Source organism: Bos javanicus, chromosome 9 (assembly GCF_032452875.1).
Source record: "Bos javanicus breed banteng chromosome 9, ARS-OSU_banteng_1.0, whole genome shotgun sequence".
Classification (NCBI taxonomy): domain Eukaryota; kingdom Metazoa; phylum Chordata; class Mammalia; order Artiodactyla; family Bovidae; genus Bos; species Bos javanicus.
In genome coordinates this window covers 15,342,990-15,359,066 of record NC_083876.1, presented here as the reverse complement: position 1 = coordinate 15,359,066, position 16,077 = coordinate 15,342,990, and the positions used below count along the sequence as shown (strand labels likewise).

The 16,077-nt window shown below is 36.2% G+C and overlaps 1 protein-coding gene across 9 annotated transcripts in view; it reads right to left on the bottom strand.

Annotated features, from left to right (window-relative positions):
* The window catches only part of SENP6 (SUMO specific peptidase 6), a 143,290-nt gene that overhangs the window by 93,665 nt on the left and 33,548 nt on the right, over positions 1–16,077 (bottom strand). For 5 of the 9 annotated variants that reach the window (XR_009738381.1, XM_061427243.1, XM_061427251.1 and 2 more), the window contains exons 2-3: positions 15,714–15,807; positions 13,649–13,709 (exon numbers count right to left, since the gene is read on the bottom strand). Coding sequence is in view for 8 of the 9 variants with exons in the window: in XM_061427243.1 (XP_061283227.1) it covers positions 13,649–13,709; positions 15,714–15,807 (155 nt within the window). In the remaining variant the exon portion in view is untranslated. Of the gene's footprint in view, positions 1–13,648; positions 13,710–14,803; positions 14,868–15,337; positions 15,403–15,713; positions 15,808–16,077 lie in introns of those variants that run through there. The other 4 variants (XM_061427249.1, XM_061427248.1, XM_061427247.1 and 1 more) reach the window with 4 other exon arrangements.

Here is a 16,077-nt window from a genome sequence, read left to right as displayed (position 1 = left end):
CAGCATTATGATAATTACTATATACTCAATATCTCACTTCATCTGCATATTTTATACATTTCAGTAGTTCTTCAGACTGGGATTCAGAAGCTACACCTAAAACATCAGGCAAATTACTTGACACTACGGAACTGAATGACAGGATTAATATGCTCAGATTTGATTTCCCACTTCAGTTCTCTTTCTCTTTCTCCAACAAAATCTCTTCACCACGTATCACTTAAACTTGATGGGAACTCTGTTCCTAGATTATGAAAGATTACTGAGCTTAGAAAGCAAAGTAACTTGTCTAAACTAGTTAAATGGATTTGAACAAAGTATTGACCTGACAACAAACCCTATGCTTTCCCATACTACACTGCATGTAAGGAATTTTTTATAGTGTTACTTGCAGAAATGTGGGCTTCCCTAGTGGCTCAGATGGTAAAGAATCTGCCTGCAATGCAGGAGACCTGGGTTTGATTCCTGGGTTGGAAGATCCCCTGGAGAAGGGAATGGCTACCCTCTCCAGTATTGTTGCCTGGAGAATCCCATGGACAGAGGAGCCTGGCAGGCTACAGTCCATGGGGTCACAAAGAGTCAGACACGACTAAGCAACTTTCACTTCACTTCATTTTGCAGAAATATAAATACTATAAATTATGGAAATATAATTATAGATATTAATTCTTCACCAGAAGAGATAAACCCAAACTATGTTATTCCAAGTTAACACTCAAAATCGTAAATCTCAAAATCAAAGGAATAAAAATTTCTTTATATGTTAATGAATGTAGAAAGCTAATCCTAAGATAAAAAATTATCTTACTCAATATACAGGCACTTAACTCAGCAAATTCAACCATATTTCCTGACTAAGTGCTAACACATTTTCAAATTTCCTTTTTAAGAAAATATTTAGGCATAGCAATAGACAACTCAAAGTTCATCATTAAAGCAAGATTTGCATAAGACAAATTCTTAAATTTCCCAATTCTGCTACCAATAGGTTACTATCAAAAGCTATATACAGTCAGCAGTAAGACAAATAGTACTTTCAGTTTTGCAGATAACTCATGAAAAACATCTAGTGCATTGTTAAATTGCCTTAGAAAAGGGCCCTTACTATCTGTTACACTTAGAAAGTAGCTTGCAGGGGGTGGGGGCAGGGGGAATGTCACCCCATAGGAGAATCACAGGCAGAGTACATCATGAGAAACACTGTGCTGGAAGAAGCACAAGCTGGATCAAGACGGGTGGGAGAAATACCAATAACCTCAGATATGCAGATGACACCACCCTTATGGCAGAAAGTGAAGAGGAACTAAAAAGCCTCTTGATGAAAGTAAAAGTGGAGAGTGAAAAAGTTGGCTTAAAGCTCAACATTCAGAAGACGAAGATCATGGCATCCGGTCCCATCACTTCATGGCAAATAGACAGGGCAACAGTGGAAACAGTGTCAGACTTTATTTTCTGGGGCTCCAAAATCACTGCAGATGGTGACTGCAGCCATGAAATTAAAAGACGCTTACTCCTTGGAAGGAAAGTTATGTCCAACCTAGACAGCATATTCAAAAGCAGAGACATTACTTTGCCAACAAAGGTCTGCCTAGTCAAGGCTATGGTTTTTCCTGTGGTCATGTATGGATGTGAGAGTTGGACTGTGAAGAAGGCTGAGTACCGAAGAACTGATGCTTTTGAACTGTGGTGTTGGAGAAGATTCTTGAGAGTCCCTTGGACAGCAAGGGGATCCAACCAGTCCATTCTGAAGGAGATCAGCCCTGGGATTTCTTTGGAAGGAATGATGCTAAAGCTGAAACTCCAGTACTTTGGCCACCTCATGCAAAGAGTTGACTCATTGGAAAAGACTGATGCTGGGAGGGAATGGGGGCAGGAGGAGAAGGGGACAACAGAGGATGAGACGGCTGGATGGCATCACTGACTCGATGGACGTTGAGTCTGAGTGAACTCCGGGAGTTGGTGATGGACAGGGAGGCCTGGCGTGCTGCAATTTATGGGGTCGCAAAGAGTCAGACACGACTGAGCGACTGAACTGAATTGAACTGAAATTTGTAAAAGATTCTCTTCTCATGCAGTTACAAACCTACAGTATAGAATTAAAGCTGCCAGAAAATTTAGAGCTATCTGTTGAATTAAAATACAACATATAAATTATTTCAGATGCATGGCACATCTACTTCTCTTTATGTAATAAATAAATTTTTATTTTCTTTCATTTTATTCGTATTTTTGGTAATCTACATCAAATCATTGGGAGAAGTTGTAAACAAGTAAAGTTCGAGCCATTTATGACCATCTCATGGATGAGAGTGCTACTATTATTCAGTCTAAAAGTGAAAGTGAAAGTTGCTCAGTCCTGTGTGACTCTGCAACCCCACGGACTATACTATACAGTCCATGGAATTCTCCAGGCCAGAATACTGGAGTGGGTAGTCTAGCCCTTCTCCAGGGGATCTTCTCGAGCCAGGAATCGAACCAGGGTCTCGTGCATTGCAGGAGGATTCTTCACCAACTGAGCTATGAGGAAAGCCCCAATTCAGTCTAAAGGCCCCCCCAAAACTTTTAATCTTCCTTCCCCTCTAACTCTCAGTTTCCACATGGCAGTAGTAGCAAAGAACCCACTTGCTAATGCAGAGATGGTAAGAGACATGGGTTTGATTCCTGGGTCTGTAAGATCCCCTGGAGGAGAGCATGGCAACCCACTTCAGTATTTTTGCCTGGAGAATCCCATGGACAGAGGAGGCTAGCGGGCTACAGTTCACAGGTCGCAAAGAGTCCACATGAAAAGCCCTAGGTGGATTACAAAGTCTCAGAATTCTCACAACCATCCGTCATACGCAGACCTAAAACCTGATATTCTAACTACTTTAATATGGGCTTCCCTGATGGCTCAGTGGTAAAGAATCTGTCTGCAATGTGGGAGACCCAGGTTTGACCCCTGGTTCAGGAAGATCCCCTAGAGGAGGAAACGGCAACCCACTCCAGTATTCTTGCGTGGGAAATTCCATGGACATTAGAGTCTGGCAAGTTACGGTCAACAGGGTTGCAAAGAGTGAGACACAACTGACCAACTGAACACACACAAACATACTCTAATTCATAGACCATAGGCTGTGGGCCAGATTTGGCCTGTGAGTCTTGGTCTGCTAATCCTTATATTTTAACATTAATCATTAATAACTAATAAGCAGCCAGTTACCAGAATATAAGCTCCACCGGAATAAGAAACTTGTCTGTTTTGCTCTCTATTATCTAGAACACTGTTAACAATACTATTTTGTGACATGATTATTTCACTGGGACTGCTAAATGTGCAAATTACCAACATGTGTATCTTCCTCCCAAGCTTACCGCACATCACGACGACAATTAAAAACAAAAAAGTATTCAGGAAATTTAGCATCTAAGAGTATCAGAAAATAAGACAGTATAAAGGAATCTATTAAATGATTAAAGACATTAAAAATATATGTTAAAGGTTCTGAAATTCTTAAAATTGAAATGGAAACAAACAGTACAGAAAGAACAAGGCACTATGAAAAACATAAAATTTTAAAAGAGAACCAAAAGTTCTACAAATTATATTTAAATTGTTTTTAAAAAAAGAAAAAGAAATGAATGACTAAACAGCAGATTAGGTATAGCTGAAGATAAAAGTGAACTGGAGGACACAACTGAGGAAACTATATAGAATATGGTATAGGAATGAATTTTTTTTGGCCCTTTATCCTTTTTCTTTTACACATAAAATATACATTAAAGGGCATAAAAGAAAGATGGTCTAATAATACCTAATAAAATTAGTTCCAGAAAAAATGAGGAAAGGCAATATCTAGATAATGACCAAAATTTTTTCAGAATTAATAAAAAACATGCATCCTTTATATAAAGAGGCACAATGAAACTGCAGGAACCCAAAGGCAAAAAGATTATTCTGTGAAAGAGAAGGGGAAGAATACTAAAACACTTTGAGCCAAAATAAAGGCTTTCTCCTAATTCTACACTCATTTTCAAATACAGTAAAGGGGCTACATTAGTTTAAACTAATGACCCATAAGGACCTATATATTACCCACACTATTAAAGAGACTCTTTTACACAAAGACTTTCTAAGGGACCAACAGATATGGATCATTTTAAGAAAATCAACTCCTACTGTACAACTGCGCTCATTTCACATACTAGCAAGGTAATGCTCAAATCCTTCAAGCAAGGCTTCAGCAGTACATGAACTGAGAAATTCTACAAGATGGGTTTACAAGAGCAGAGAAACCAGAAATTAAACTGCCAGCATCCATTGGTGTACAGAGAAAGAAAAACATCTACTTCTGCTTCACTGACTACACTAAAGCCTTTGACTCTGTGGATCAAACAAACTGGAAAATTCTCAAAGAGATGGGAGTACCAGACCACCTTATCTGTCTCCTGAGAAACCTGTATGTAGATCAAGAAGCAACAGTTAGAACTGGACATGGAATAATAATGGACTGGTTCCAAATTTGGAAAGGAGTATGCCAAGGCTGTATGTTGTCACCTTGCTTATTTAATTTATATGCAGAGCATATCATGCGAAATGCCAGACTGGATGAAGCACAAGCTGGAATCAAGATTGCCAGAAGAAATATCAATAACCCTAGATATGCAGAGGACATCACCCTTATGGCAGAAAGAGAAGAAGAACTAAAGAGCCTCTTAATGAAAGAGCAGAGTGAAAAAGCTAGCTTAAAACTCAACATTCAAAAAACGAAGATCATGGCATCCAATCCCATCACTTCATGGAAAATAGAAGGAGAAAAAGTGGAAATAGTGACAGATTTTATTTTCATGGGCTCCAAAATAACTGTAAACGGTAACTGCAGCTATGAAATTAAAAGATGCCTGCTCCTTGGAAGGAAAGCGATGCAAACCTAGACAGCATATTAAAAAGCAGAGACATCACTTTGCCAACAAAGGTCCGTATAGGCAAAGCTATGGTTTTTCCAGTAGTCATATACAGATGTGAGACCTGGACCATAAAGAAGGCTGAGCGCCAAACAACTGCTGCTTTTTAACTGTGGTACTGCAGAAGACTCTTGAGAATCCCCTGGACAGCAAGATCAAACCAGTCAATTCTAAAGGAAATCAGTCCTGAATATTCATTGAAACGATTGATGCTGAAGCTGAAGCTCCAATACTTCAGCAGCCTAATACAAAGAGCTGACACACTGAAAAAGACCCTGCTGCTGGGTAAGATTGAAGGCAAAGGCAGCAACAGAGGATAAGATGGTCAGATGGCGTCACTCACTCAATGAATTTAAGCAAACTCCAGGAGATAGTGGAGGGCAGGGAAGCCTGGCATGCTCCAGTCCACAGGGTGGCAAAAAAGTTTGGATATGACTTACTGACTGAACAACAACCACTTTAACACTTTCTTAAAATTGATTTAAAACCCATCTGTAGAAAAGGCATCATGTAATATCTCCTTTCCCATCTTCACTTTCACAGTAAACTTCTTCCACTTTACCAAAGACATAATTCTTACTGTATTAAGAGTCTAAAAACCTCATGAAAAGAACATTTGTAAATACTGGTATCTGGAACCTCTTTTGGCACTTAGGAGAGTTTCCTATCTTTCCCTGTTTTATATATATTTCTGTTAAAATTGAACTTGTAGTTAAAAACAGTATTCTGGACCAACTTAGGATTTTCTTAAAATAACTATTTAATATAACACAAAATGGAAAAGCAAAAGTGATGAAAACTTTCATTTAATGACTTTATATCTCTAGTTAGTATCAAGAAAAGCATTGCCCCAAGGAAAAAAATCATGTGAGAACAATGAAAAGAAAGCCCTCCTCCCCCGCAAAAAAATTTAAATTTGCACACATTTATTACAAGCAGTGATTTTGATTTGGGAGAAAAATTCAGGTCAAAATCAAGGCTGTATTTTGCTACTAGAATTCCATGGTAAAATGTCATCATAAGGAGGGAAATTAACATGTATATTTGAAATAAAAACATGTATATTTGAAAAAAAAATCTACTTATTTATCAATAATATATCTGATTTAACTGATGGCCTTGTCAAGTAAGTGATGTGAAAGCATTTTCCACAGATCACATGAACTAAATATGCAGTTCCAAAATTTAAGAAAATATACAAAAACAAAATATTTTACAAACCATATGGGCAAAGGCCAATTAATAACGAGCAAGATTTCAGTATTTTCAGTTATTTCTGAGATCATCTGGTTAAAACAAAAGGAAGTAACAAGTATAACTACTGCTGCTGCTGCTAAGTCACTTCAGTCGTGTCCGACTCTGTGCGACCCCATAGACGGAAGCCCACCAGGCTCCCCGTCCCTGGGATTCTCCAGGCAAGAACACTGGAGTGGGTTGCCATTTCCTTCTCCAATGCAGGAAAGTGAAAAGTGAAAGTGAAGTCACTCAGTCGTGTCCGACACATTAAGTACTGATAAAGTCTTTTTAATATATTTCCCCCAAATTCAGAAAGACAACAAATCTAAAGACTGGATTACAAATTATGTTAAGCTTTCAAACTTACATTACATTGCTATGTGATTTCTTTTTTTTTTGGCTGCACTGGTTCTTCACTGCAGTGCACAGGATTCCAGTAGAATCCTGGAACTGGCAGCCTCTGGAGCACTAAGGCTCAGTAGTTATGACACAAGCTTTCTGTTGCATCACACAGGCTTAGTTAGCTGCCCCACATCATGTGGGGTCTTAGTTTCCCAACTGGGGACTGAACCGGAATCCCTGCATTGGAAGGACTGGACCACCAAGGAAGCTTCTACTATGTGATTTCTGCCATTTAAATCAAAAGGAAAGAACTGAGTGATAAATGCTATAGCAATTATCACTATATCCATCTATTATGTGACCAAGATTTCTCAGCATTCATATCTAAAAAAACTTAAAATTACTGTTGGAAGTTACAGCATAGCAATTAATATTTATGGATACATAAACTAAATGAATAAGGAAAGAAAATAGCAACGCCATCAATTTTAAGAAATATATTTCCAATATAACTCTACTCAATAGATTTAACAATTATAAATTACATGTTTATTAGTAATTATAAATCATTTAATTCAGTAAAAAAAATATTTAACAACTTTTAGTGGCAAGATCATTAAATATTAAATTTCAATAAATGTATATATCTTTTTATTCAGTAAACATATATCTATAAAATATGATAGAGTAATTAAAATATTTTCAATTGCATAAAAATATATCATGTGAAGTTAAAATATATATATAGGGACTTCCCTGGTGGTCTAGTGGCTAAGACTCCACGCTCACAACTCAGGGAGCCCAGGTTTAACCTGTGGTCAGGGAACAAGATCCCACACGCTGCAACCAAGAGTTCACACGCCACAACTAAAGATCCAGCATGCAGCACTGAAGACCAAAGATCCTATGGGCCTCAACTAAGACTGAGAGAAAAAAGCACAATATGAATTTTCCAACTGTTAAAAGAGGAGATGGCATACATATTTTTAAAGTTTTTTAAAACTGAAATATAGTTGATTTGCAATGTTGTTGTACATGTATTTTTAAAACAGATGATGATGAATATCAGATCTGAACTATCTTTAGAGATCACAGGATACACAGTGTCGTGTAAGTTTTATTTTATAAATATCAACATGTACATCCTCAAAAATGTGTAACAATGCAAATACTTTATTTAAAAAGGGGGGGCAGGGTATCTGCAAGAAAAAAAAAAGTGAAAGTGGCTCAGTTGTGTCTGATTCTTTGCAACTCCATGGACTATAAAGCCCATGGAATTCTCCAGGCCAGAATGCTAGAGTGGGTAGCCTTTCCCTTCTTCAGGGGATCTTCCCAACTCGGGGATTGAACCCAGGTCTCCTGCATTGCAGGCGGATTCTTTACCAGCCAAGCCAAACCTCCCAAATCAAAAACCTAGACTGAGAAGAACCTCTGCTTATCAACTAATATCTGTATATCTATAGTACATCTATTCCCTGGACTACTACATAGCAATAAGTAGCAATACTATAGAGCCTATCCCTTCTCCAGCAGATCTCCTCGGGAAGATCTTCTCTGCGTCCGCCCAGGAATCAAACCAGGGTCTGCTGCATTGCCAACTGAGCTATGAGGGAAGCCCCTATCTAGCAATAAAACAGATGATAAAGATATCAAAATACTTTGCTATGGAGTGATCTTACAGACTACACTACCAAGTAAAAAACCAAGATACCAAACAATGTTGAGGGTTTCTTCAAGAAGGGTGGCATATTCTAATGTTAAAAAAAAAAAACAACAGAAGGCTTAGCCATATAATATTTAAAGCAGGTTACCCATGGGTAAAAGAGAAGGGAAAAGAGGGAATCAGGACAAAAGTTAGACTTTTCTGAATAAACTTCTTTTGCAGATTTGACTTTGGAACCATGAAAACATCTTCTGCATAATTATAAAATACATTAAATTCAAAACATTTTTAAAAAAGCATATCCTCAAAGCAACAAAAAAAGGTTTAAATAAATAAATTAGCATAACTCTCACCCAAATGGTAGAATTACAAACCAAGAAAAAATAATTTCAAGTGTCTTTAAAACACAGTAATTTATACAGGAGAAAAACTATTAAAAATTCCAACATATGGAGGCTGAACAACAAGCTGCTGAATAACCAACAAATCACAGAAGAAATCAAATAAGAAATAAAAATTTGCATAGAAACGAATGAAAATGAAAACACAACAACCCAAAACCTGTGGGACATGGTAAAAGCAGTCCTAAGGGGAAAGTTCATAGCAATACAGGCACACCTCAAAAAACAAGAAAAAAGTCAAATAAATAACCTAACTCTACACCTAAAGCAACTAGAAAAGGAAGAAATGAAGAACCCCAGGGTTAGTAGAAGGAAAGAAATCTTAAAAATTAGAGCAGAAATAAATGCAAAAGAAACAAAAGAGACCATAGCAAAAATCAACAAAACCAAAAGCTGGTTCTTTGAAAGGATAAATAAAATTGGCAAACCATTAGCCAGACTCATCAAAAAACAAAGGGAGAAAAATCAAATCAATAAAATTAGAAACGAAAATGGAGAGATCACAACAGACAACACAGAAATACAAAGGATCATAAGAGACTATTATCAACAATTATATGCCAATAAAATGGACAACGAGGAAGAAATGGACAAATTCTTAGAAAAGTACAACTTTCCAAAACTCGACCAGGAAGAAACAGAAAATCTTAACAGACCCATCACAAGCACGGAAATTGAAACTGTAATCAAAAATCTTCCAGCAAACAAAAGCCCAGGTCCAGACGGCTTCACAGCTGAATTCTACCAAAAATTTAGAGAAGAGCTAACACCTATCCTGCTCAAGCTCTTTCAGAAAATTGCAGAGGAAGGTAAACTTCCAAACTCATTCTATGAGGCCACCATCACCCTAATACCAAAACCTGACAAAGATGCCACAAAAAAAGAAAACTACAGGCCAGTATCACTGATGAACATAGATGCAAAAATCCTTAACAAAATTCTAGCAATCAGAATCCAACAACACATTAAAAAGATCATACACCATGACCAAGTGGGCTTTATCCCAGGGATGCAAGGATTCTTCAATATCTGCAAATCAATCAATGTAATACACCACATTAACAAATTGAAAAATAAAAACCATATGATTATCTCAATAGATGAAGAGAAAGCCTTTGACAAAATTCAACACCCATTTATGATAAAAACTCTCCAGAGAGCAGGAATAGAAGGAACATACCTCAACATAATAAAAGCTATATATGACAAACCCACAGCAAACATTATCCTCAATGGTGAAAAATTGAAAGCATTTCTTCTAAAGTCAGGAACAAGACAAGGATGCCCACTTTCACCATTACTATTCAACACAGTTTTGGAAGTTTTGGCCACAGCAATCAGAGCAGAAAAAGAAATAAAAGGAATCCAAATTGGAAAAGAAGAAGTAAAACTCTCACTATTTGCAGATGACATGATCCTCTACATAGAAAACCCTAAAGACTCCACCAGAAAATTACTAGAGCTAATCAATGACTACAGTAAAGTTGCAGGATATAAAATCAACACACAGAAATCCCTTGCATTCCTATACACTAATAATGAGAAAACAGAAACAGAAATTAAGGAAACAATTCCATTCACCATTGCAATGGAAAGAATAAAATACTTAGGAATATAAATATATCTACCTAAAGAAACTAAAGACCTATATATAGAAAACTATAAAACACTGGTGAAAGAAATCAAAGAGGACACTAATAGATGGAGAAATTATCATGTTCATGGATTGGAAGAATCAATATAGTGAAAATGAGTATACTACCCAAAGCAATTTATAGATTCAATGCAATCCCTATCAAGCTACCAACAGTATTCTTCACAGAGCTAGAACAAATAATTTCACAATTTGTATGGAAATACAAAAAACCTCGAATAGCCAAAGCGATCTTAAGAAAGAAGAATGGAACTGGAGGAATCAACCTACCTGACTTCAGGCTCTACTACAAAGCCACAGTTATCAAGACAGTATGGTACTGGCACAAAGACAGAAATATAGATCAATGGAACAAAATAGAAAGCCCAGAGATAAATCCACGCACATATGGACACCTTATCTTTGACAAAGGAGGCAAGAATATACAATGGATTAAAGACAATCTCTTTAACAAGTGGTGCTGGGAAATCTCGTCAACCACTTGTAAAAGAATGAAACTAGAATACTTTCTAACACCATACACAAAAATAAACTCAAAGTGGATTAAAGATCTCAACGTAAGACCAGAAACTATAAAACTCCTAGAGGAGAACATAGGCAAAACACTCTCCGACATACATCACAGCAGGATCCTCTATGACCCACCTCCCAGAATATTGGAAATAAAAGCAAAAATAAACAAATGGGACCTAATTAAACTTAAAAGCTTCTGCACATCAAAGGAAACTATTAGCAAGGTGAAAAGACAGCCTTCAGAATGGGAGAAAATAATAGCAAATGAAGCAACTAACAAACAACTAATCTCAAAAATATACAAGCAACTCCTACAGCTCAACTCCACAAAAATAAATGACCCAATCAAAAAATAGGCCAAAGAACTAAACAGACATTTCTCCAAAGAAGACATACAGATGGCTAACAAACACATGAAAAGATGCTCAACATCACTCATTATCAGAGAAATGCAAATCAAAACCACTATGAGGTACCATTTCACACCAGTCAGAATGGCTGCGATCCAAAAGTCTACAAATAATAAATGCTGGAGAGGGTGTGGAGAAAACGGAACCCTCTTACACTGTTGGTGGGAATGCAAACTAGTACAGCCACTATGGAGAACAGTGTGGAGATTCCTTAAAAAACTGGAAATAGAACTGCCTTATGATCCAGCAATCCCACTGCTGGGCATACACACTGAGGAAACCAGAAGGGAAAGAGACACGTGTACCCCAATGTTCATCGCAGCACTGTTTATAATAGCCAGGACATGGAAGCAACCTAGATGTCTATCAGCAGACAAATGGATAAGAAAGCTGTGGTACATATACACAATGGAGTATTACTCAGCCATTAAAAAGAATACATTTGAATCAGTTCTAATGAGGTGGATGAAACTGGAGCCTATTATACAGAGTGAAGTAAGCCAGAAGGAAAAACACCATTACAGTATACTAAGGCATATATATGGAATTTAGAAAGATGGTAACAATAACCCTTTGTACGAGACAGCAAAAGAGACACTGATGTATAGAACAGTCTTATGGACTCTGTGGGAGAGGGAGAGGGTGGGAAGATTTGGGAGAATGGCATTGAAACATGTAAAATATCATGTATGAAATGAGATACCAGTCCAGGTTCGATGCACGATACTGGATGCTTGGAGCTAGAGCACAGGGACGACCCAGAGGGATGGTATGGGGAGGGAGGAGGGAGGAGGGTTCAGGATGGGGAACACATGTATACCTGTGGTGGATTCATTTTGATATTTGGCAAAACTAATACAATTATGTAAAGTTTAAAAATAAAATAAAATTTAAAAAAAATAAATAAATAAAACACAATAATTTAAATACACATTTTTAGTGAGATAAACCTAGTGAGATATGCCACCAACAAGGAAATAAAAAGACTTTATTTTATTGGCAACTATATTTGTATTGATATTGTGAAACTATTTGTCTAAAAGAATAAAGCAAGTAAGTTACTAAATTAACATCATGAGGAACCAAGACACTCAACCCAAAAGCTATGAAAGAAAAATAGTGTTGTATTTGACAATGTAAGAAAATATCTTTTCTCCAAGGCAATAACCACCAAAAGTGAGGACAAAAAATTAGCAGGAAAAAAGTAGTTTAAATTACTAATAACTATTATTAGTATCACAGCAGTGGGCTCCTTTCTTTAAAATACCATTATTTTCTCAAATCTAAGAAACCATCATAAGATACATTATTACTGTCTATACTAATGTACAAAACATTTTTAACTCAACAAGAGGCATCCAGTTAGATTTCAGAGATGTCAAAAATGTGGGAAAATGTGTCTGAGACTCAATATGAAAAGAATGTCTACAAATCAATAGTATTCCAAAGACCAAATGGAAAAAAGGGCAAAAGATATCAAGTAACAATTATCAAAAGGGAAATAAATGGACTATATGTGTTATGAGTGAGGTATTCAAACTACATTCAAAAGAAATACAAAGTAAGACTACACTGAGATACTATTTTTTATTGCAAAGATCAAAAGGATGATAATATTGCTGAAGTGTGAGGGAACAGGCATGCTCTGACACTGCTGGTGAAAGTCTAAATCAGGTATAACAAAATTAGAAATGTACCTGTCCTGATATAGCAGCTCTACTTCTAGAAATTTATCCTGCAGATATGCTGATAAATGTGCAAAATAACCCATATAGAGGCTAGTTTATGCAACATTATTTTAAGTGGGGGAAGAAAGCTGATAGATCCTTCAATATGTTGGTGTTGGATAACAGCAATATATCATACACTGGAACATTATGCACCTACTGAAAAGAATGCTGCTGCGGCTGCTAAGTCGCTTCAGTCGTGTCTGACTCTGTGCGACCCCATAGATGGCAGCCCACCAGGCTCCCCCGTCCCTGGGATTCTCCAGGCAAGAACAACTGGAGTGGGTTGCCATTTCCTTCTCCAATGCAGGAAAGTGAAAAGTGAGAGTGAAGTCGCTCAGTCGTGTCCAACTCTTAGCGACCCCATGGACTGCAGCCTACCAGGCTCCTCCATCCATGGGATTTTCCAGGCAAGAGTACTGAGTGGGGTGCCATTGCCTTCTCCGACTAAAAAGCATGAGGGTGATTTTAATGGACTCTTATGGTTGGTGTCTTAAGATATATTAATTTTACAAAATAAGATTACAAACAGTGTGTACAATATACTACTGGTGAAGAAAGAGTAAGAAAGTGGGATGAGAATACAGATTTTCTTTGTGATAAATAAAATATTTCTGATGAGATAAACAAGAAGCTACGAATACCATTTGCCTCTGGGATGGGAATGTGGGTGGCTTGGACTTACAATCACAAATACAAATCTTCTGATGTATTAGTTTTTAGTATATAACCTAAAAAAAAAATTAAAAAGCAACACTTGCCTTTTTTCCTTTTGAGGTTTCAGAATCCTCATCTTCATCTACACTGAGTAGATTTGCCTCACTACATAGAAAATAAGGGGGAAAAAAATCTTCAGTGACAATTACAACTCATACATTAAATTCAGAAGTTTTATTCTCCTTGTTCACCTAATACAGAGATCAGCAAACTTTCTGTAAAGGGCCAGAGACTAAATATTTTAGAATTTTGAAAGCCATATGGCCTCTGAAGCCACCACTCATCTTTGCTTTGCAACTAAAGTATGAAAGCAGCCACAGACTAAATGTGTGGCTGTGTTCCAATAAAACCATAACAAAGTCCAATGATGGGCCAGACTGGGCCCACTGGCTGTTTATGGACCTCTGCCATAAACGAACACGTAGTTTTTGTTTTCATCTTAACTACAGATTTCATCTACTTTCACTCATTTTTCCTTTCTGTCTTGGATTTTAAATTAGGGAGAAAGGACTCAAAAACAAAACAGAAGTAAAGAAACATACTGTTAAGAAAATCTTAGTTGATGGAAAAAAGTAATTTCAATGGTATTAACCCAATAAAATTGTTATACCTCTACCATTCTGAGAAGTATCAAACCTTCACTGAGAATTATTGACCTCAGATTCTAAAAGACCAGAATCATGTATCTATTAACAGTTCATGTTAATCTGAACACAATGATAAACCAACTGTAATTTATAAATGAAGGATACAGAACAGGGAGCACCGTAAAAGACACATTTTTATACATGACAAATATTCTATCAAATAAAGTAAAAATAAATCCTTCTGAAGACAACTCTGCTAAACTGTTTTTAGTTAAAATCTTAGCTATTAAAATAAAGATGTAAACTGTTTCAATATTGCTTGTATACAACTTTTTAAATGCTCTCCTACAAACATTTTACAAAAATGTTTAAAAAGTGGTACATTTTTAACTTAACATTTAACATCTTAACATTTAAAGGTGGTCTACTCAATTTCTGTAAATTTTTAACTTAACACTGAACATCTTAACATTCAAAGGTGGTCTAGTCAATTTCGGGTTTAATGCCAATTTGTCAAAACAACACCTAAGTAACAAACATCTGTAATAAAAAATAATCAGAAATAAAAAGAAAGAAGACCATAAAAATGCCAATTTTGAGTGAGAAACTTACTGGTTCAAAGTTCTCCTTCAAACAAAACTTAACTTCAAATTCAACATCTCACAGGTGAAGGCACCTAAAGTGGTAATGATGAACGGAGCTGCTGCCCAGACAGAAGGGAAGTGCCTACAATACTTAGCCAATATACTCTGAAAGACTTCTTGCATAAAATTTCTAAAAAGTACTTGCAGTTTTGGTAGAACTTAAGTGTATATATTTATGTATCTCTTAATTTACTATTTGTTCTGGCCAGCAGAAACCAGATCAATAACCAAGAAACTAATAGCAATGCTAAATTTGTAATACAAATCTCATGACATGCAAAAGGTTGTATGAAAGCCATTTAAAAATCTACAGCAGCCACTCCAAGTACATTAACAGAGTATGATGAACGCTTCACTTAACTTCTGTCTGGGTCAACACCTGTGTTTAGCATTTATAGGGTTTCTGCTTTCTCTGGTAGCAATCTATGATGAACATGGTTGGGGATGGGGTTGGGGGTTGGGGAGAGTTTCAACTGCAAAGACAGACACTAAACTTTCTTACAAACTTCAGGAATCGTAATCTGCGTTCATTCACTCCTGGTAAATGGTGGCTTTTCTTATCACTACCTGAACAGAGTGCCATATTAAAAAAAAAAATAATGTCTTTAATAGGAAATCCACAATATGGTCAACTTTTAATCATAAGATTACATGTACATATAATATGTACATATTTATACATTGCAAAAGATGAAGAAATATAACCACATAATTATTTACCAATAAAACAATTGCTTTTTCTTTCCTTAATGCTATTGTAAGTCAATGTTTTCTTAAGAATATCATACTCTTAAAAATATTTCCATGGAATATAAATTGTTTTTCTAATGAAAGTTTCATTCTTATAAAATATCTGAGGGGGTAAAAAGAATTCTTACTCTTTATCTGTATCTCCTTCACTTTCTTCTCCATGATCAAAGCTCCAATTATTTTTAAAACCTCCATCTCTTTTAGATTCTGATCTAGCCAAAGCTGAAATAAAAACAAACTCAGATAAATATTCATTAATAGAGCTATTCAATATAAAATAAAATTGAGCATTTGCCAAATTCTTTGCTTAGTCAAGATTTTCTTTTGTTTGCTTTTTGCCTACTGCCTCTAAGAGAAAAAGAACACATTAAAATCTGTTTATACACTTGTCCATATGTGTGAATGCGCTACAGAAAAAAGCTCAAATTCAGTAAAATATAATAAAAAATGTGGACAGGAAGACATAAATATGTATGAAATACATAAAAATCA